The following is a 22,237-nucleotide window of genomic DNA, read 5'->3' on the forward strand; positions in this document are numbered from 1 at the left end:
TTAAAAACTTTAGCGTAAAAAGCGAGGGATTGCAGAGGGGACAACCCATTTCATATACGGAGTAATTTCTGTTCGTTTTAAGTTTTAATGTCGCTCCTTACTTTCAGCTAAAAAACTAGTTTTTTTAATTTAATTTGATCTAATGAGCACCCTAGGGAGCTAATGGGAACATGAGATGGAGGTTTGAATGAGAATGGAACACCGTAGGCCACAATTGTTCCATGGAATCATAAGTAAGTGCATATCAATTCCGGATTTTTGATGCAAAACAGAAATCCTTGTTAGGGGCGTGGTAATTATACATCAATTTCTACATTTAATTCCCTTTCATCTCTCCCTTAGAACTAATTCTGAATTTAAGTGATAGCTCAATGACAGCAGGAGCGTCTTGGTATTAAAATTCACATTTAGACGAAAAGCCCTCCCTTCCAAACTAGAAAACAGTCAGAGAATATAGTAGAAGTTTTAGTGTCTTCTTATGCTTTGTAATTTGTCCGATTTTCATTGCCTGAAAACCTGAAATCTCATAATAATTTTTACATCCATAGAAAACCATTAAAAAATTCCATGTTATAACATACGAAATCTAAAATCTCTTACTAATTGTTAAGCAAAACGCTGTCTATACAATCCATATACAGCATAAACAATATACCTGCTGTCTCTGCAAAGATTAACCATCAAAGCAATTAGCACAACAGAAAGCTCGAAAAGCTATAAATTCATTCAATAATACTTTTTTAAGCTGATTTTTAATGATTTGCAAGCATTTATACTAGAATATTTTATGGGAATGTCAATTATTGAACTTAAAAAAAATTCTACTCAATTCAAGAAAAAAAAACAAATTTACGCTTTTTTATATTGTAAGTTTTAATAAATCTGAATACTTATGTCTGAAATAAAACTGGAGACATTGAATGTTTTTTTACAAGATTTTTGGGATATTAAGTGTTAGTTTTCTGGGTTTTTTATTGCATCTCTTATCTATGCTTTACAAATTATGATATGGTCCAATAAATTCTGATTAGTTTAGTCACGCAAATTAAAAAAAAAAATCTAATGGACGAGATAGGATGATCGTTTAAGGTATTGAACGACCTTCACCAACCTACTTCACTATGTAAGGGAAGAAACTTTTGATTATGTCTTGTTTTCTTCTATTTATAAGCCCTGAATGGCTTTCAATTCGAGGAACCTTTAAATATTTAGTATTCTGGACCAATCAACCATAAAAAAGGAAGATAAGCCATAAAGAACTATATAAGAAGAGGTAAGCCATAGAAGACAAAAGCTTCATAAATAGTAAATTTTATATACAATTTTGCAACAGCTGTATTTAAATATAATTTCACAGTATTTGATTTTTTGAAGGTCTGCAGCACTACAGGAGAACAGCACTACAGGAAAAATGTAAGGATAACAAATTTTAAAAAAGCCTCTATCAATTGTCAATGGTCTTGGATCCACTTGTAGGAGACTATATAACAATGGCTCGCATAAAAAATGTTAGTAGTTGACTCAAAAGTGAATCGTATAAGTATTATCAGCAACCAAAAAAAAAAAATATTGCATTGAAATAAGAAATGGCTCGGTACAAAAAGTAGCCATCAGTAATAAATTAATAGAGATTCATATTTGAGAAAAATTAGAAAGGGCTCTATAGTCAAACTGTTAGTGTCAAGTGCCTGCTGTTTCATTTAAAATTCACAAAATAAGTAAATGTTTATCATTTACAATCTTGCTTTAAAAGTATTAACAAATTCACGCAAAATAAAATAAACAGTGTTATCTTTTATCCAAAAATATGCTTATCACTTACAATCTTGCACTGAAATTACTTCAGAAAATAAACAGTTTTATTTTTGCTCTCTTTCCTGTAATCTAGTAGAAGTTCTTTCGTCCAGCAATTTGTATTTTAGAAGGAAGTATCCGGCAACATTAACTAGTCAAACTGTAAGTTCAATTTTTCCTATTTGGGTTTTAATATAAAAGAAAAGGATCAAGCGACATGCACATGAAAATTGCTCCTTCCTTAGAAAACTATAGTCAGACACAAGTGTTACCTTTTTTTGGTTATTTTATTTTTTTGGAAATGTTATTTTTTTGGTGCAGCAATACTGATAGAAGTTTACTGCCCAAGCAAAGAAATTATAGCTTTACTAGTTGCTAGTGTCACTATACTAGCCGTTTTTTTAGATCCCAACCTTTCTGCTAGGAACAATCATGACGCTTAGTTTTTATTGTGTGTAAACAAAATCTTATATCTTCTAACCATTAACCTAAGAGCCAATTCGAATTTTAACATAAGTGAACATAGTCTCCTGAAACGTATTTGTTTATGAGTTTGTAAAATTAATCCTTAGACAAATCATTTTGAAGCATACATACTACTGTTTTAATAATAAAGAGCTCTAATAATAAGTTTGTCTATTAATGAATATGCTTGTACAAAAAAGTTTTTCCTAGCTTGTTGCTATGTCAATACTAGCCGTTTTGGCTATAGCAAGATCGATACTTACGAGCAAAATTGTATAATTACGAGGGAATTACGAGGAAAATTGGATCCCAGTCTACTTTTCAGGAGGCTATTCTATACCAGGCGTAATATCCTTTTTAACTCTCAATCTTACTTTTTCGGCAACAATCCATTCCGGGTTACTTATCAGGTGTTTACTTTCTGTATGGCGTAAAATTATTTTTCACTCTTAACCATATTTTTTCATTAGTACCCAGGGCTTCTTTTCAGGGGGTTACTTTGTGCATGGTGTAAACTATTTTTCAAACTCAACCTTCCTTTCTTGGCAAGATTGCTTCCAAGGCAACTTTCCAGAGGGTTACTCTCTGCATGGTGTAAACTCCCATTGTACTCTTAAGCTTACTTTGCAGCAGTATCCCGGGCTGCTTTTCTGGCATAAACTCCTTTAACACTCTCAACCTTACCTTATTCGACAGGCTTGCATTCAATACTCTTTTTAGGTAGGTTGCTATCTGAATAGCGTGAACACTCTTTTTTTCAACCTTAATTTTTCGGCATGATTGCATCCTAAGCCGTTGTTCAGGGGGTTACTCCCTGGATGGTGTAAATTCCTTTTCACTCTCATATTTAATTTTTGGCCGAATTACATCCCTGGAGCTTTTGCCCCCGGCTTGTGACGTCACAAGTCAGCCGCTCAATGCATGCGATTTTGATAAGACGTTTGTGTCAGAGACAAGAATTTTGCATATAATTCGATATTATTCTTTGCTCTTGATTAAATAAAAAAAAACTAATTTTTTTAGCTGAAAGTAAGGAGCGACATTAAAACTTAAAACGAACAGAAATTACTCCGTATATGAAATGAGTTGTCCCCTCCCTCGCTCTTTACGCTAAAGCTTTTAATTGTCTTAAAAAGTAGAATTGTGGCAAAGAGTCAAACTTTAGCGTAAAGAGCGAGGGATTGTGGAGGGGACAACTCATTTCATATACGGAGTAATTTCTGTTCGTTTTAAGTTTTAATGTCGCTCCTTACTCTCAGCTAAAAAAATTAGTTTTTTTTTATTTAATTTCTGAACGTTTTTGAATTAATGCATGTTTGGTTTTGGCTCTCCGCACATAAATTATTAAAATGAAATTTGTATATTAATTCTTTTTTTGGCTAAATGGCTTTCTCTTAGTTTTGATCAGACGATTTTGAGAAATAAGGGGTGGAGAAGGAGGCCTAGTTGCCCTCCAATTTTTCTGTTACTTAAAAAGGCAACTAGAACTTTTAATTTTTAATGAACGTTTTTATTAGTAAAAAATATACGTAACTTAAGAATTAACTTACGTAACAAACTTTCATAACCTTTTATTTTTATTATGTATACGAGGGGGTTTGTACCCTCGTTAATACCTCGCTCTTTTCACTAAATCGTAAGTTTTGTCCCAATTCTTTAAGAATGACCCCTGAATCAGAAAGGACGTAGAATAAATAGTTGAAATTACTAAAAATATTTTAGCATAAAGAGCAAGGTATTTATCTCCTCCTAAATACCTCGCTCTTTATGCTAAAGTATTTTTAGAACCCCTCATATGCGTAATAATCTCTGTTCGTTTTAAGTTTCAATGCTACTTCTTCCTTTCATTTGAAAAAACGTTTTCATGTTTATTTTTCATTGTTTTCTTATAGTAATGCTAGAGAATCCTGCGCCCTTGTCATTGAATTTTTCTTCCCCCATGACAGATTCCTCCAAGGAAAGATCCTCCAACATAGCCCACCCCCCTCTGCCCCACCCCCAAACAAAATAAAATCCCCCTAAAAACGTCTGTATACTATATGTAAACACTGGTCAAAGTTTGTAACTTGCAGCCCCTCCCCCAGGGACTGTGGGGGAGTAAGTCATCCCCAAAGACATAGTTATTATGATTTTCGACTATGCTGAACAAAATGGCTATCTCAAAATTTTGATCCGTTGACTTTGGGAAAAAAATGAGCGTGGGAGGGGGCCTAGATGCCCACCAATTTTTTTGGTCACTTAAAAAGGGCACTAGAACTTTTCATTTCCGTTAGAATGAGCTCTCTTGCGACATTCTAGGACCACTCGGTCGATACGATGACCCCTGGGGAAAAGAAAAAAAAAACAAAAAAAAAACAAACAAATAAACACGCACCCGTGATTTGTCCTCTGGCAAAAAATACAAAATTCCACATTTTTGTAGGTAGGAGCTTGAAACTTCTACAGTAGGGTTCTCTGATACGCTGAATCTGATGGTGTCATTTTCGTTCAGATCCTACCACTATTAGAGGGTGTTTCCCCCTATTTTCCTAAATAAGGCAAATTTTCTCAGGCTCGTAACTTTTGATAGGTAAGACTAAACTTGATGAAACTTATATATTTAAAATCAGCATTAAAATGCGATTCTTTTGATGTAGCTATTGATATCAAAGTTCAATTTTTTAGAGTTTTGGTTACTATTGAGCCGGGTCGCTCCTTACTACAGTTCGTTACCACGAACTGTTTGATTCACTGAAAGCCAGAATAAGCGTTGATGAAATATCTATTTCAAGTCGTGCAATGGCAGGATTCTATCGCTTAGAAGAGTTGAATGTAGCAAAAATGCTGCTCGCAAGTCTCTGTCGTAAAGCTGGTAGATTGCAAGAAAGGAGAGGAAAGCAGCTGAAAAGACTACCGCCTCGGACATAATGCGTGTTATAGTAGAACTTGATTTATATATTGATTATATATAATATATATTGATTATATATATTGATGCTATGGCCTGTAATCGTCCCACGGAGCTTCAAAAAATCTCCAGTATTAAAGCCTGACATCAGTGTCCGGCTTGATAAACTTGTTTACGAAGCTTGAAAAAACTCTGTCTTCTTTCGAGTGTATTGAATCTAATTTGGAGAAAAAAATAACGCCTGGTAATGATCTTGATCTCAATCCCCCCACTGTGGCCCTCCAAGAATGGCCACTTCTCCCACTAAAGACTGTTCCATTAAAGACCATAATTATAAAAAAAAAAACACCCGCTCTCCTACTGAAGGATCCTGTCTGCCGCAAGACAGGGTGTGCAAATATTCACTATGTTCAAGCAACTAAGGATAGTGTTATAGCATTGGTACCTTGTCAAGATGCATCGAAGTTCAGTTCTGATCTAAAGGTAACTGTGACTCAAATATAGCGAATGAACGGGGTGCAATTTTATCATCTTGCCTTCCTAATTTTTCTGTTTTCCTGAAGTCCCAGAATTTTGCTTATATTCATTGAAGTGGTAGTACAATTAATTTTGATCGTGTTTTTTCTTCTAACCCAAGTGATCCTTTGCCTGTGTAATCGAAGATTTCCCCGTTTGTGACCACATGCTGCTTCAGTTCCTTTTACCCCCTTTGCCTTCTCGTCCTTCCCCAGTTCGTATTTCAGGTAATAAGCTTCCTAAATTTTTGATCGGGTTGATTGCAATCCAAATTTTAAACCGCTTTACCAAGAAAGAGTTGAGACTTTAATTGATAAAGTTGGTATTCCTGATAGTTTGGACGCGATGAACAGTAATCTATCTTTGACTATTAATTGTATTTATTTTGAATTAATCCATTCCTTAAAGTACGGTGCTGCAGCAGCTTCTCTTACTAATAAGATAAGATTGGGCGCGCAAAAACCTTTTTGGAGCCTCAATCCTTTTTGGGTAAATTCTAATAAAGCGGCAAAACAAGCGTATGGGGAATGGTAGGCGCTAGGTAAACCTAAAGACTCACATCTAGCTTTTTTGCTAATGAAAAAGAGAAAGGCCGAATTCCAAGCGGAGTTCCGCCTTCATAATAAACTGATCATGGAAGACGCTTCTTCATACATTGATAACGAAAAGGACAAGAATCTCCTTTGGAAAACTCCCCGAGTCAATAGGCGGACTAACACGCCTGATATTTATTAATTCCACACCATCGCTAAAAGAGTGGGAAAAGTATTTTTCTAAGTTATTGACTTCTCATGATTCTAATAGTGTTGCGTCGCAATTAGATGAAAGGTTGAAGAATTGTTCAACTGAGTACAGGATATATGAGAATATGTTACGTAAAGCTATCAAAACGTTTAAGGCGCAGTCGACTATGGATCATGATGGCGTATTTTCTGATCACCTGAAACTTACTTTTCTTCTTTTCTTATTACTCTACTGGCATTTTTCAACCTTTTACTTACTACTTGTTTAGTATCATTGTCATTCTATATTGGCATAGTTACGTCTATTCCTAAGAGCGGGAAGAAAGACTTGTCATCTTGTAGTTCCTTGAGGTCAATTACTAGGGGTTCTACGATTGGGAAAGTGTTTGAGTTGTGTTTGAAGGATCCTTTTGAAATTCTGGACATTGGTTCTAATCAATTTGGTTTCAAGAGACGTTTGTGATGTGACCACACCCATGCATCTTTCAGCAAAGTTATTGAAGAAGCGGGAATTTCTAATCAACCACTATACACCCTCTTGGTTGATATTAAAGGAGCCTTTGATAACAATTCTGATGCATCTTCACTGCTCGCTTTAATCCTTGCCGGATTGCCCCTAGCTGTCATTCGAGTCCTTCCCTCCTGGTATTCTGGATTAAAGATCCGTATTTGTCTGAGTTCGTCTTTAGCTCAGTCCAAATTAATTCAAGTGGGTAGAGGAGTTAGACAAGGAGGAATAATTTCTCCTTTTATATTCAATTCATGTTAAGCTAATGCCCTTAATTTTCTTCCTCGCTCTTTTGTTTCATTATCTTGAAATGTGACTTACGTTGCATATGCTGAGGACATTATCCTTCTAAGCCGATCCAAGTCTAGTCTTGTTTCTAATTTTAATATTTTAATTATTTATTTAGAATATTTGGGCCTTTCTATCAGTTTTGAAAAATGTCAATTTCTTGTTGTAAATTGCTTAGAGGATAATGTCAGGGCGACTTTCGATTGTGGCAATGGTGTTATTTTCCAGTCTTCGCCAATAGTGACTTATTTGGGATTACCTTATGCTGCTTTGAAAAGAGATTTTACATTTTCAGGGTCTTTACCGTCGGGACGTCCTTGGTTGTATGTATAAGAGATACAAACCTTAAAACAAACACAGAACTAAAATAAGATGACCCTTTCACAATAAAAGTAAATGGGTAATTGAATAAAATACAAGACTAAATGACATTTCGCAGTTTCATCTTACATAAAGTACATTTAAAGGCTGATAGCTTGCCAGGATGGGTATTATAAAGGATTCAATTTGATTGCGAAACATAATTTTGTGGATGGATATAAAAACGATCGGAGTTAATTATTTCATCATGAATGGAGCTTAGAAAAGTATCTCCAGTATCTCTATTGAGGGCGACTTCTACGTGAATGTGCTTCTTTATTTCAACTGCCTTCCTGAAATCTTGGATGAGCCCTTCAACAGGAATAATAATGGAGGTATTATCAAACACAATGAAATGTTTTAGGATGTCATAGACACGTTGAGCCAAGGTGGAATCAAAAGTCTCCGGCCTTTGGCGTAACCCCATTTCAATTTGATTAACGACCTGCCTTCCAATAGCCTCTCCACTAATTGCTGTTGGTATCTACTAACATAAAAATAACCACAAGAACAGGGAATTCTGTAAACACCGCTACCCAGAATGGGGCTGGTTTTATTTTTGTCGCAGTCGAAAAATCTCTGTATTGTATTTATATTTTTAAATGTGACATTAAAGTTAAGATTCTTAAGGATTCTTCCCAGTTTGTCACTCAATTTTGGAACATATTATTGAACAGTGAAAAGTTTTTTGTCATCTACCAAGGGATCACTGGCTGTTAATGTTAGTTTTTAGTTTTGTCACTAATTGTTATTGTCCTCGGTTTTTTACTTCTTCGCATTTTTATGTTTTGTCAAAATTAGCCAGTTTTGTCTTTACGATTTTTCATAGGGAAATAGTGGAGTCCTCGTGACATTTTAAGGGAAACTAGTGGAATCCTCACGATATCGTTAGAAAAAAAGGGAAGTGTTCAGAACATTGCATTGCGCCATAGCAGAGTCCTCAACTCACTAGATTAAATCATATTAATATTCTTGATACATTGTATTGGAGCATTTTGATACAGTGTATTGGATTATATGGGAAATATACACATTGCATTAGAGCATAGTGGATTTATTGACTTTGCATTCAGAGATAGGGGGCATACTGAGACACTTCGTTAACAGATAGAGGACACACTAGCACACTCTATTGAGAGATGGGAGGCATATGTAAACACTCAATTGAGAGATATGGGGTGTACTGAGACATTGTATAGTGTCTAGTTCAGAACATACTAATAATTCATAAATAACATTCAAAAAGGTTTATGATATTAATTCAGAATAAATTCGTTTCTTGATATTCTTCCTAAATCCGCTTTTTCAAGTTGGATTACACATCTTTACACTCCCAAAATTACTTTTCATATTTATTTATACCACAATACTATTCAAAAGGCTTTATTTTATTAATTCAGAAAAAATTGGTATTTTTTTTCCTCCGAGATCCTGCACTAAAAATTGGGGAACACATCTTTTTTACTTCCAACATTATTTTCGACTATTTATGCCCCAAGGCCAAGCATTATGAATTAAAGAACAAAGCATGTAAATTATATAAAGTGTTCGGTACCCATTTATAGTCCTTAATTATAGAGTTCTTAAAGAGGCAGCGATTCAATGAGTATATATAATGGTAAACCATCAACAGCACTAGAACAAGAATTCAATCATTCTTCCCTTACAAACTATACAAGAACATGAACGAGAAAAAATTAAAACTAAAATTATATTAAACAAAAAATGAAACATCAAACTTTGAAAAAAATCAATATTCAAAACACTGAATTAAAAAAAAATACACTAAATCATTACAAAATAAATTAAATAGCTATTTCTTTAAAAAGACATCTTTTTCACTCTCAACATTACATTTCGATTTTATGAATACCCAAATACAATTCAAAAGAATTTATTTTGTTAATCCAGACCAAGCTCGATTCTTGATATTCCCCTTAAATCTGTTTTTTTTTTTTAATTGGAGCACACATATTTCTAACTCACAACATTACTTTTCGGCTTCATATATAACCCAAAAAACTCACCAAATCACACTAAAAAGACACTAAGAAGATTCAACACACTAAATCTTAAAACAATGAAACATTTATTTCTTTGAAATGCCTCTTTTGACCTTTCTACTGAGTGTCCCGCTGCAGAGAGTCCCCAACCTTTGTCAAACTGCTTCTCAAATCCAACCCTTTCTCTGACCACTCAAGGGGACCCCAGTCTTTGACCATCCTCTTCATAAGTGCCCAGAATTTCAACAAGCCGATAGGCTGGAGAGGAGTTAAAACGGAATTTTTCAGGAAGCAATTGTCTCATTATTTTAATTGGGTGTTTGAATTTTGTTTTGTTTTCAATTTTGGTGTTTAATTTTTTTGAATTTCTGGTATTATTTCTAAGGCAATTATTATTTATGTCCTACTCTAGGGCTAATGATTATATACCATTAAAAATACTCATTGAATCTCCACCTCTCTAAGGAATCGATAATCGAGAACTTCAAACGGGTAACGGGAGTAAGTAGAGTTTTTGAATAGTATTTCATTGTGTTGAGGTATACATAATGTGAAAAATCAAATTTAGCAGGAATTCAAGAAAGAAAATTTAACACTCTCTTAACACCACAATACAAATAAATATTTTTTTTAACAACGCCTGTTCTTCTTTGATATATTCCTATGATTGTAGGATTATAGAAAACTAGTGATTTACTGAAAACACAAGGAATATAGAAGTTTTGGTACAGTAAAAGTGAACCATTTAAAGACTATACTAACACAAAAAATATAGGACTTTCGGTACAGTAAAAGTGAACCATTTAAGGACATTATTAACAGCATGAAAATAATACATTTTTGTATTGTTCTTTGATTTCCTTTTCCGTTGAATTTAGCATCACTTCTGCACGATGACCTCAGTCCAATGATTGACTTTCATTTTTGGTCTGAAAAGGATACTATATAGTGCTTTTGTTGACAAAATTGAAGTGAGCCAATCTTGAAAGTATTAGGACTACAGATTCACTTAGGAATTTGTAACATAACTTAAGATGCTCCATTATTATGTATTAAATAAAAAAAACAAGTTTTTTTAACTGAAAGTAAGGAGCGACATTAAAACTTAAAACGCACAGAAATTACTTCGTATATGAAAGAGGCTGCTTCCTTATCAACGCCCCGCTCTTTATGCTAAAGTTTGACTCTTTCTCTCAATTCTTCTTTTTAAAACAGTAAAAAACTTTAGCGTAAAGAGCGGGGCGTTGATGAGGAAGCAGCCTCTTTCATATACGAAGTAATTTCTGTGCGTTTTAAGTTTTAATGTCGCTCCTTACTTTCAGTTAAAAAACTTGTTTTTTTTATTTGATTTCTGAACGTTTTTGAATCAAATGCATGTTTTGATTTTGGCTCTCCGCAGAGGAATAATCAAAACGAAATTTGCATATTTTTTTTTTGGCTCAATGGCTTTCTCATAATTTTGATCGAATGATTTTGAGAAAAAAAGAGCGGGGGACGAAGCCTAGTTGCCCCCCGATTTTTTGGTTAATTAAAAAGGCAACTAGAACTTTTAATTTTTTACGAATTTTTTTATTGGTAAAAGATTTACGTAACTTATAAATTAGCTTACGTAAATAACTTTTGTATTCTCATGTTTTTATTACATATATGAGGGGATTCGCCCCATCGTCAGTACCTCGCTCTTTACACTAAAGCTTAAATTTTATCCCAATTCATTAAGAATGACCCACTGAATCACAAAAGCCGTAGAATAAGTAGTTGAAATTACTGGAAATACTTTAGCGTAAAGAGCGAGGTATTAGAAGGAGGTGAGACCCTCATATGGGTAATAATTTCTGTTTGTTTTAAGTTTTATTGCTGCTCCTTACTTCCAGCTGAAAAAGCTTTTTCACTTTTATTTTCTAATTGTTTTTTTTTTTAAATAATGCTAGAAAATCCTGCTCTCCCTTCATGGAAATTTTCTTCTCCCATTACAAATTCTCGAAGGAAAGTTCCCCCAGCATATCCCCCTCTTCTCAACCCCTCCCCCAAACCAAAAAAATCCTCCTGAAAACGCCTGTATACTTCCCAATAACCATTACTATATGTAAGCACAGGTCAAAGTTTGTAACTTGTTGCCCCTCCCACGGGGACTGCGGGGGAGTAAGTCGTCCCCAAAGACATAGTTATAAGGTTTTTCGACTACGCTGAATAAAATGGTTATCTCAGAATTTTGATCCGTTGACTTTGGGAAAATAATTAGCGTGGGAGGGGGCCTATGTGCCCTCCAATTTTTTTGGTTACTTAAAAAGGGCACTAGAACTTTTCATTTCCGTTAGAATGAGCCCTCTTACAACATTCTAGGACAACTGGGTCGATACGATCACCCCTGGGAAAAAAAGAAAAAAAAAAAAAAAAAAAAAAAAAAAACAAATAAACACGCATCCGTGATCTGCCTTCTGGCAAAAAATACAAAATTCCACATTTTTGTAGATAGGAGCTCGAAACTTCTACATTAGGGCTCTCCGATACGCTGAATCTGATGGTGTGATTTTCGTTAAGATTCTATGACTTTTAGGGGGCGTTTCCCCCTATTTTCTAAAATAACGCAAATTTTCTCAGGCTCGTAACTTTTGATGGGTAAGACTAAACTTGATGAAACTTATATATCTAAAACCAGCATTAAAATGCAATTCTTTTGATGTAGCTATTGGTATCAAAATTCCATTTTTTAGAGTTTTGGTTACTATTGAGCCGGGTCGCTCCTTACTACAGTTCGTTACCACGAACTGTTTGATAAAGAGAAATAACCAGATTTCCAGAGTTTATAATTTGGCTCATTTGTTCTTTATTTCGATTAATAATAGGTGGAACCAAGATAATACCTGACAAATCAGTAAAATATCTTTGTATGCTGTTTAATGACTTAACTATTCTGAAGATAATATTTATTTTTATGCCTTGCCTTTTAAGATAATTTTAATGGTACACTGAAATTTACTAATATCACAGCTCGTGAAAGACTCTGAAAAGCTTTATAAGTTAGCTTGCTGTTGTAAGGTTACGTATTTACTTTTGACTTCATTCTTGTTTTTATACTTGTTTTTTTTTTGTTTAACAGACTTATAATTTAAGACCTCAGCTGCTATACATCCAGTGGAAGACGAAAAAAATAAAGAAGAAAAAAACACTAAAGGACCAGCAAATATTTTGGGAAAAATCTTTCGTCAAGTCATTTTTGACGCTCAAAAAAGAGAAGGACAAAAATAACCTTTTAAAGTAAATTAATTTTCAATAGATACATGAATTATGAAAACAAAATATACGCAAGAACAAAATTAAAAAGCCAAAACATGGATGATTTTTGACAAGTTGAAAAACAGTCACAAAAAAAGAGAAAGCAAATATTTTGCAAAATCTTTGCTAGGTCATCTTCGTTGCTGAAGAAAGAAATGGAAATAAAGTATATATAAGTAAATGCTAAGCTTTTAAATTTGATCAATTTTTTAAAAAGAAATTGAAAAAGAAGTGAGATTTGAGTCGTTTAAAGCTTAAGCCATTCACTATTGAAGTTTTTCAAGAATTCAAACTTCAGCCGACCATAAATACTGCCAGAGATTAATTCGAACCCAAAGCAAATAGAAAATAAAATAAATAATTACATCAAAGATTAAAGTACCAGGTTATGATATAAATTAATAATTAGATCCTAAAACGAAGAAAAATTTAAACGATTGCTCGAATCAATTCTAAAACGAACAGAAATAAGTATTAACAAGATTATGGTTACTACCCTTTTCCTAAGTGCAAATCCTTAAAAAAACTGTGTCATTTGCGTTCATTGAAAAACATTTGTCTTTTTCACAAAAGGCTTCATTTTTCAAAATTATTGCATAAACAAGAAATCAAACATTTAGCATAATTAAACCGGAAGAAATTAAAGAAACTGAATTGAATATTTAGCAAATGATAGATATTTATTCCTTGAAATCTCGTTAATTCTTGATTCAAATTAATATATCTTGTTTTTAATAAAGTGTAAAGAACACTAGACTTTGGAAGGTTTACAATTGGGTGGGGTCCAAACTCTTGTATGCAGCAATTTGTTTACGTTTTAAGTTTCACTTGATTTTTTTTAGTATTTTCCATTTATTTGAAAATGCAAGTAATCATGTTATTATTTTTTTCATGGCCACACTGCCTTTTCTATGACGAAATAAATAATAATTATAAATTCGGACATGTCCTTTTATTGGACAGTAATAATAATAATAATATTAATTTATTTATAACCCAAAAAATACATAAAACTGTGGAGTAAATATACGAAAAAAGAAAAACAGGAAAAAACAATCAAAAACATACGGTTCTACTACATATATAAATTACCTCAATTCAAAAAATGGCCAAAGAGGGTCAAAAACACCAATCATTTGCTGAGTTTTATGAGATATATCTGTAGATAATTGTTTCAGTCGCGAGGGCATATCAACGGTGTCAAACTTAGAAACGACTGTGTGGGTCCGATACCACCAAAGCAGACATAGCAAATACTTACAATACTTAAAATATCCTTAGCAAATTTTCTTTGTATCCTTCTTGCGAAGGAGGAAAGCAAAACCAGAAATTTGGTGAAATTTTTCTGTAACCAACCCGCATACTTTTCAGCACGCTGGACGTATTAGCGGAGCAAGTAGACGACAGTGACGCGGAAAAAGAGTGAAAGTAAGGAAAAACAGAGAAAGAAAAAAAAACAGAGAACAGTGAAACTAAAATATAAAGAAAGGCTCTAAATATTTCGATATCAAAGTCGGCAATCATCATCAGTACAGTCACTAATGTATCAAAATGAAAACGAATTATATTTATACTAAAAAAATGATAACTTCATGTTTAAAGCAAGTTACCGGTCCATTGACTTAGAAACTTCACTAACTGCTCTTGAATTCTGTTATACTACGTTGAATATTCATCTAATAAAAATGAAATAGTGCTGAATTTATAGGTACTAAATTCATCATCTTGCTGTTTTGATAGCAAATAAAATGTTGCTGATTCTAAAATTGGTCTGTTATCTACATTAATACGAAGTTTTTACCAACGTTTCATATGTTGCTAACCTCAATTTATGATTAAAAAAAAAATACATTTTTCAGTAAGCTTCTTAATCTGTTTCTCGTCGTTCTGTATTGCCAAAGCCTATTACTGATAATAATAATTATTATTTCTCCAGTGTTCAATTTTTTTAATAATGAAACAAAAACATACTAAAGAAATTCTATTTTAATTTCTTACTATGCATAAGATTATCTTAATATTGTCTCTGGCTTTATTCAATATAATTACTATTGGAATTTCTACAAATTGACATCACAATTGAAAGAAAAAAAAATATACAACAGAGAAATCATTTAGCACTCTCTATATCTGAATCTGTAAACCCTTTAATTTGCGATTTTCACATAAGCGTTAGTTATTCTTGAAAAAGTTCAACTTCGTTCTTTTTATGACTTGGATGCAAGGAGTATCTGTTAATTAATCCTAATCCCTCTCTTAACATCCCCTGAAGAGCTCTATTTAGAGTGCTTTGCCTTTCATGGAATGTTGTAGATACACATTTTTGACAACCGGGGTACCCATGGTGTCCTTGAAATGGAGAGTATCTTTTAATTTAATTTATGTATCTTTATTTATTGATACAATCCTGTTACTCATTAGTTGTTGCAACATTATCAAAATTGTATTTAATTTTTCGAGCTAAGAGTGTAAAGTTAATAATGGTTATAACTTTAATTTTATGTAAATTTTCAATAATTATTCGCCATTTTAAATCAGCCAGAAGATTTATGGCTGATTTGAAAAGCTAAATGATTTTAAATGACAGATTTCGTTGTTCACTAGCTATTTAAACAGTGATAAATTTTCTATTTGGAAAATTTGGAATAATCAGTCTACATTTTAAATGTTAAACCCTTAAGAACTTTTTCGCATGTTGATCAATGGTTGGCGTTACTTGATTCACTGCCTTTGGCTGGGAGTGCAATTGCTGATTTCAAAACAGCAATGAAAGATATGGCTTTTTTTAAATGCAAAATGATTTGATAAAATGCATTAGCAAACCATGATTTAATGCAAAATTGCATGCATTAAATGTATGCATTGGAATTATTGTGGTATTTCAATGTGTTCATATATTATGCACTGTTTTTTTCTTTCTAGAGGATATCATACGGCATTAATTGTGAAAAGAAGATTCAATTCAAGGACAGCATTCTTATTAAATTAATGGAAGCAAATATTCTGAAAGCTTAAGTCACGGACTAAAGTAACAATGCTTAGCAATCTGGATATAAACTACCGTTTCATTGAAGCTGCTGGTCAAGGAGACCTAAAAAGTACGAGGGAGTTAATCAATGATAATAGCTCTGTTGAGAGTAGCAATAAAATTATTTTAGCTTGTGAACATAATAAGGTGAACATTTTAGAACATCTACTTAGTAGTAATGGTAACATTTACCGTAATTCCTTTTTATTCATAAGAGAAACCGCTATATTGCCGTATTTGTTAAGTTCAGTATTCGTTCAGAACGTATAGAACGTTCAGTTCAAGGAGAGTATTCCTAACAAACTAGTTACCAGTGAACAACGGAAGTCAAAGACGAAAGTAATTATAATGATCAATGAAGATATAAATTACTGTTTACTTGGTGCGGTTCGGGAAGGAAACCTAGAAAGAACGAGGGAGCTACTCAGTTTTCATAACCCTTTGGAGAGTACCAATTTAGTTATTTTAGCTTGTGAACATAATAAGGTGAATATTTTAGAATACCTACTTTGCAGTAATGGTAAAATTCCGAGTAGCTTCTCTCTTGGCGCAACAAAAACTGCGATTTCATATGAAAGGAAAACAGGGGAAAATCTATTTCCCGTTATTTTTACGTAATAGAATCGACAGGGTTCCAAAAATGACCTATAAAACAGGAGTTTTGATAATCATTTAGTTTTACAATGAAAAGTAAAGTTGATACGAGTATATTTTGTTTCTCAGAGAAACAATATTAACACAATAGCCTTGTGTAAGTTGGATTGGACGGCAACTCTATTCTCACTTGTCTTTTTTTGGTTCTTTATAGGTAATATTATTTTAATCATAGTTTTATCTCTTCTTTTTAAGTTTAAGTAATTAGTGTAACTATTAGTTTGTCTTTAAGTTAATTTAATTTTTATTAAAGTTAATTTTGTAGGTTTAACTATTAAGTTTTTTTTTTCAATTTCTGTGCATTTTAGGTTCTACTTATTCAGTCATAGTAATTTCCGCTCGTTTTTAATTTCTCTTTTTACATTGCTTATGTATCTAATCATCTTACACTTTATTATTGCTTCTTTTCGTTATTTATTTTTAAATAGAAGAAACAAATAAACAATATATAGCACCAACATTGCTCGTTAATTATCCTATGAAGACATAGTCTGAAAAATATTTTATTAAATCCAGCTATTTTGCTTGTCATTACAATTCTGTTGCTCGTTAGTTGATGAAATGTTGATTACTTTGGTTTTTATTTTGAAACAAAATTCCTAAGCTATAATTTAAATTTTAGGTAACTCTAAACAATCAGCCTTCCTTTTAGTTCATCCATTGTTGTGTGCAATATTAAAGTATTGCAATATGTGTGGTATTAGATGTGTTTGTATATAATGCAGTTGTTTTTTCTTTCTTTCTAGAGGATAACAGACGAAATCCATATTTCAAAGAAAGTTCAGTTCAAGGACAGTATTCCTAACAAATTAGATAACAGTGAATAACTGATGTCAAAGCTGAAAGTAACTATGATGATCAATGAAGATATAAATTACTGTTTAATTAATGCGGTTCGGGAAGGAAACCTGGAAAAAACAAGGGAGCTACTCAGTTTTAACAACCCTTTTGGGAGTACCAATTTAGTTATTTTGGCTTGTGAACATAATAAGGTGAATATTTTAGAATATCTACTTAGCAGTAATGGTAAAATTCTCAGTAGCTTCTCTCTTGGCGCAAGAGAAGCTGCAATAGTACCAAGTGATAAGGATGAAACGTGCCATAATGCCTTCTATTATGCTATACGATCTTGTAATGTGAAACTTCTTGACACACTCATTGAAAAATGGCCTGGAAATTACTTTGCTGTTCATTTGAGTGAATTAGATGAAATTCTTTCACGAGCTTACGAGGAATTAAGACTTCAAAATGTTTTGTTGTCAGAAGAGATAGAAACTTTTGTTGAAAATAAGTTAATAGACCTCCGTTTTTTATCTAGTTTTTCTGAACAAGATAAGAGTGTCGAGAGTAGTCTAAATAACACAAGAGAGCGGATTGAATTAGTACTTCAAAATATTATCTTGTTAACAGCTGAATACTATCAAAGAGAAGAAATAGATGAAAAGTTTTTATTTGTAGCAAAGTTTATTGCTCAGAATATTCAAATATTAAAGCGACAGTTGAAATGTACCTACGAAAGACTGCCTTGGGAAGAAATAGAATTTTGTTTAATCGGTTTTGTTGCATCTCACATAAAACGACATGAAATCAATTTATTCCTCAATGTCACTTTAAATAAAAACAAAATGCTTAACCACCTAGAAAATTTTGCTGAGAAGCTTAAAGAGGAAAAAGATCATCTGGCATCTGTGGACATAGAAACACTTGTTAAACTCCCAAACATAAATCGTGAGCGAGTTGTCGCAGGGATCCTTAGCAACTGTCCTCAATTCGGAGAACTGTATAGCGATTATAAACAAATTAGAGATACTCATTCCTTAAAGAAAATAAGTGATTACATAAAATTAACATTATCTGCTGATCTTAACCAAAAGGAAGGGAAATTGATTATTGCAAGGGCCTTACAATTTACGGGTGAACATTTAAAAAACACTCTAGAATCTCCAAAATTATCTGAGACTACATGTGAACTTCTTCTTCTGTCATTACCAAGGGACACAAGAAAAATCGTCATTGATTTACGTAATTGCTTATCACATGCATACTCACTCTCAAAGAGAATAGAGATTGAGGATAATCCTAATGTCAACTTTTTTGTTGGGGTTCAAAATGATCTTAAAAGAATCAATGATGTAATTACTGACATTTTTCAAAGCAAAAAAATACAATTGATCAGAACGTTGCTAGTTAAAATTAAAGAAAGTGAAAGCCTGGAAGACATAAAAGAAGTTGCAAGAATTTTTACTAGAGTTGAATTTGATGAAACAGATGAACTATTTACAGAGTGTTTTAAGTCGATAGAACATGACAAGCTCGAAAAACTCATTCAAAAATTTAGGAACACTATAAGTAACAAGACGGATCATGAAAAACGGCTATTTGATCAAATTGATAGCATTCGAAATTTGGTGGAAAATAAATCAAAGAATATCAGCACTGACCCATCTATGGCAATTATACGTTTAAAGAGCCTATTTTCCATTTTGAACACAATTAAGATTGACCATAATGTTATTAGAGGAATGAAGTTTTCCGCAAATAAAATACTAGAGAATATTCCTTTCCAATTAGAGTCTCAAAATCTGAAAGGCATTTCCGAACTATTCAGGGAAATTTATCTTAGTGTTCGGTCAAGAACACCAGAAGATAACATAAGTGAACTAAAATATTTGATTTATCAGATTTTTTCTACAGTCGAATTTGGACAAAGTGACCTTACATGGCTTGAAAAACTAAGAGATAGGTTGAATGATAAAGGTGTATTTGTTAAAAAATGTAAACAAAGGAAGGGTTATAATGTAACAGTCGAAAAATATAATAGCTTGCTTGAACATAAGTTGTCTGAACTAGAAGGTATTTTAAGAAGTAACGCATTATTTCCTAGCTTAACAGAAAAGCTTCCTTCCTACAGAAAGAATAAAAAGTTGCAAGTAGTTGTAGAAATGCTTGTTCTCGATATACTGTCTATGTTAACTAAATCAGTGAAACATATGGAAAACAGTTTATTTTTTTTAGATGAAAACACTCCTTTGTTAACTGGAAAATGTTTGAGAAATCACTTGGCCCATCATAATGATATAGTTGATATTTTGTCATCTGATCCCTCAGTAGCAGTTATTTCAAACGCTAAAAATCTTATTAGAGAAAATGTAAGAAAAACTAACATAACATTTGGCAAGTCGGTAAAGCACAATCCTCCCAAACTGAAAAATAAATATGATCAGAGCCTTACTATAATATCTAATCAGCAAGCTATGTTTGCTGCATTGAAAATAGGAAATCTTAAAGACTTAAAAAGCTGTCTCAGAAAAGGAGCAGATATCAATGGTAGAAGTACTAATTCATTGACAGCACTACATTTTGCTGCTCAAGGACCCAGTCTTGAGGCTATAAAGTTTATCTCTGGTCAAAATATAGATGTCCACATCAAAGATGTGGATGGACAAAGTGCTCTTCATGTTGCTGCTGTACATGGAAAGAAAAATATTGTTGAACTTCTCATAAGAAAAATAGGTTTATCAGTTGACAATCCAGATAACTATGGCAAAACTGCACTACATGTTTCAGCTAAAAATGGTCACAAAGATGTTGTTGAAGTTCTACTGAAAAATAATGCTAGTACTAATATCAAAGATTATAGTGGTAATCCACCTTTACACTATGCAGTAGGAAACGATTATATTGATGTTGCTAAGATTTTGCTAGAAAAAGAAGCGAGTGTTGACATTAACGAGATTCAGGGTGGCTTCACGTCATTGCACTGGTCTGCACAAAGAGGTCATTTTGAGCTAGTGAATTTTTTCCTTCAAAATAGGGCAGACGTTAATGCCAGAACCGACAGAGATGCAACACCGTTACATTTAGCAGCATTAAACGGTCACATTGATGTAGTAAAGGCCTTAATACAAATGGGAGCAGATGTAAATGCTGCAAATATTGAAGGTTGTACACCATTACATTATGCCACAGAAAATGGTCACGAACATATAGTTGATATTTTAATAGAGTATAGAACTAACATTGATGCTGTTGATAAAGGCTATAATAAGGCTCCTTTACACTATGCAGCAGAAGATGGACATGACAAAATTGTATCAGCCTTACTAAGAAATAATGCAAATGCTAATATTGCCACTGTGGATGGTCTAACACCACTACATTTGGCAGTACTGAGTTGTCAAGTAAAAATAGTTGCAACTCTCCTTGAGTATGGGGCCACACTTTGTGCTAAAGATAAACATAATTCTACGCCATTACACTACGCAGCAATGAGTGGGTGCAAGGCAATTGCTGAGATTTTAATAAGCAAAGGAGCAGAAATTAATCATAAAACCGAAACAAAAGAAACCCCACTACATATAGCTGCTCTGAATGGTCACAAAGATATTATTGAACTCTTATTAAGAAATAAAGCTCAAGTTAGAGCTCAGGACATTAATGGTAATACAGCACTTCATGTAGCTGCTGTGAGCAGCACCAGAGATGTCATTGACCTTCTTTTACAAAAAAAAGCTGAAGTCAGTGATAAATCTAATAATGAAATGACACCGTTACATGTAGCTGCTAGCAATGGCAATTTAGATGGCATTGTTTCCTTGATTGAAAACAAGGCTGAAGTAAACGCTAAAGCAGAATTTGGTCTTACACCATTATATGCAGCTGTCCTAGGGGGCCACAAAGATGCAGTTAACCTTTTAATAAAAAATAAAGCTGAAGTTAATATGAATACTATTACAGATAGAAGTGAATACACACCTTTAACTATTGCTGTAGAAAGAGGTCACAAGGAAATAGTTGAAATTCTGGTTGCAAATGGGGCCAATGTTAACGTTAAATGCAACAAGATAACACCATTGATCTCTGCTATTAAGAATAATAATAAGGAGATTGTCAAAGTTTTAATAGAAAATAGAGCTGAAGTTAATACAGAGGGTTGTATGGCCCTTTCATTGGCAGCCCTGTCTGGTTTTAAGGATACTGTAGAGATGTTGTTAAAAAATAAGGCCTGTATTAACATTAGGTGTACTGAAAATAATCCCACTGCTCCATTACACTCTGCTGCTATAGGAGGTCACACAGAGATAATAAATCTTCTAATAACTTGTGGAGCTACTGTTGATGCTATTACTACTGATGGGTCAACACCATTACATTTTACAGCACATCGGCCATGAAGAAGCGACTGAAGTTTTAATATCAAACAATGCTAATGTCAATGTTCAAAATATCGAAGGAGGTACTCCATTACATGAAGCCGCAGGAAATGGTATACTAATGTTGTTGAAATCTTACTAAGCAGCGGAGCGAAAATTAACATAAAGGACAATAAGAGAAGAACACCCTTAGAATTAGCAGTTGCACATGGTCATTTGGAAGTGGTGAAATTATTACTGCAAAATGAAAAAATTGACATAAATGCTAAAGGCCCCGATGATTTTACTGTTTTGCATATTGCTTCACAGGAAAATAGATTAGAGATTGTCAGATATCTTGTAAGTAAAGGTTCAAATATCAATGCTAAAAATATTTCTGGCTCAAAGTCTATACATATTGCAGCTAGAGAGGGTCATAAAGATATCGTGCATTTTTTTCTTTGTAAAGGAATTAATATTAATGACACTGGCTTAGCCAATCAAACATTATTGCATTATGCTGCAATTAACGGTCATTTAGAGGTTATAAAGTATTTGATATCTAAAGGTGCTAATATTAACG

General features: G+C 33.2%; 1 protein-coding gene across 3 annotated transcripts; it reads left to right on the forward strand.

The window, feature by feature from the left end:
* The first annotated feature begins 1,855 nt into the window (after positions 1–1,855).
* LOC136040243 (uncharacterized) lies at positions 1,856–21,696 on the forward strand. 3 transcript variants are annotated; one of them, XM_065724449.1, is made up of 3 exons: positions 1,856–1,956; positions 15,763–16,015; positions 17,269–21,696. In XM_065724449.1, the coding sequence occupies exon 3, from the start codon at positions 17,353–17,355 to the stop codon at positions 21,694–21,696; it is 4,344 nt and encodes a 1,447-aa protein (XP_065580521.1). In that variant the 5' UTR covers positions 1,856–1,956; positions 15,763–16,015; positions 17,269–17,352. The 3 variants fall into 3 exon arrangements, with proteins under 3 accessions (XP_065580521.1, XP_065580523.1, XP_065580524.1); XM_065724451.1 differs by having other exon boundaries at positions 1,862–1,956; positions 15,763–16,354; XM_065724452.1 differs by having other exon boundaries at positions 1,862–1,956; positions 15,763–15,938.
* Positions 21,697–22,237: the final 541 nt, after the last annotated feature.

The sequence above is a fragment of the Artemia franciscana genome, chromosome 20 (genome assembly GCF_032884065.1).
Source record: "Artemia franciscana chromosome 20, ASM3288406v1, whole genome shotgun sequence".
Classification (NCBI taxonomy): Eukaryota; Metazoa; Arthropoda; class Branchiopoda; order Anostraca; family Artemiidae; genus Artemia; species Artemia franciscana.

Bases quoted from the DNA above. Each gene is read 5' to 3' on its own strand.
- LOC136040243 (XM_065724449.1), top strand. From the start codon at position 17,353: ATGTCAAAGCTGAAAGTAACTATGATGATCAATGAAGATATAAATTAC.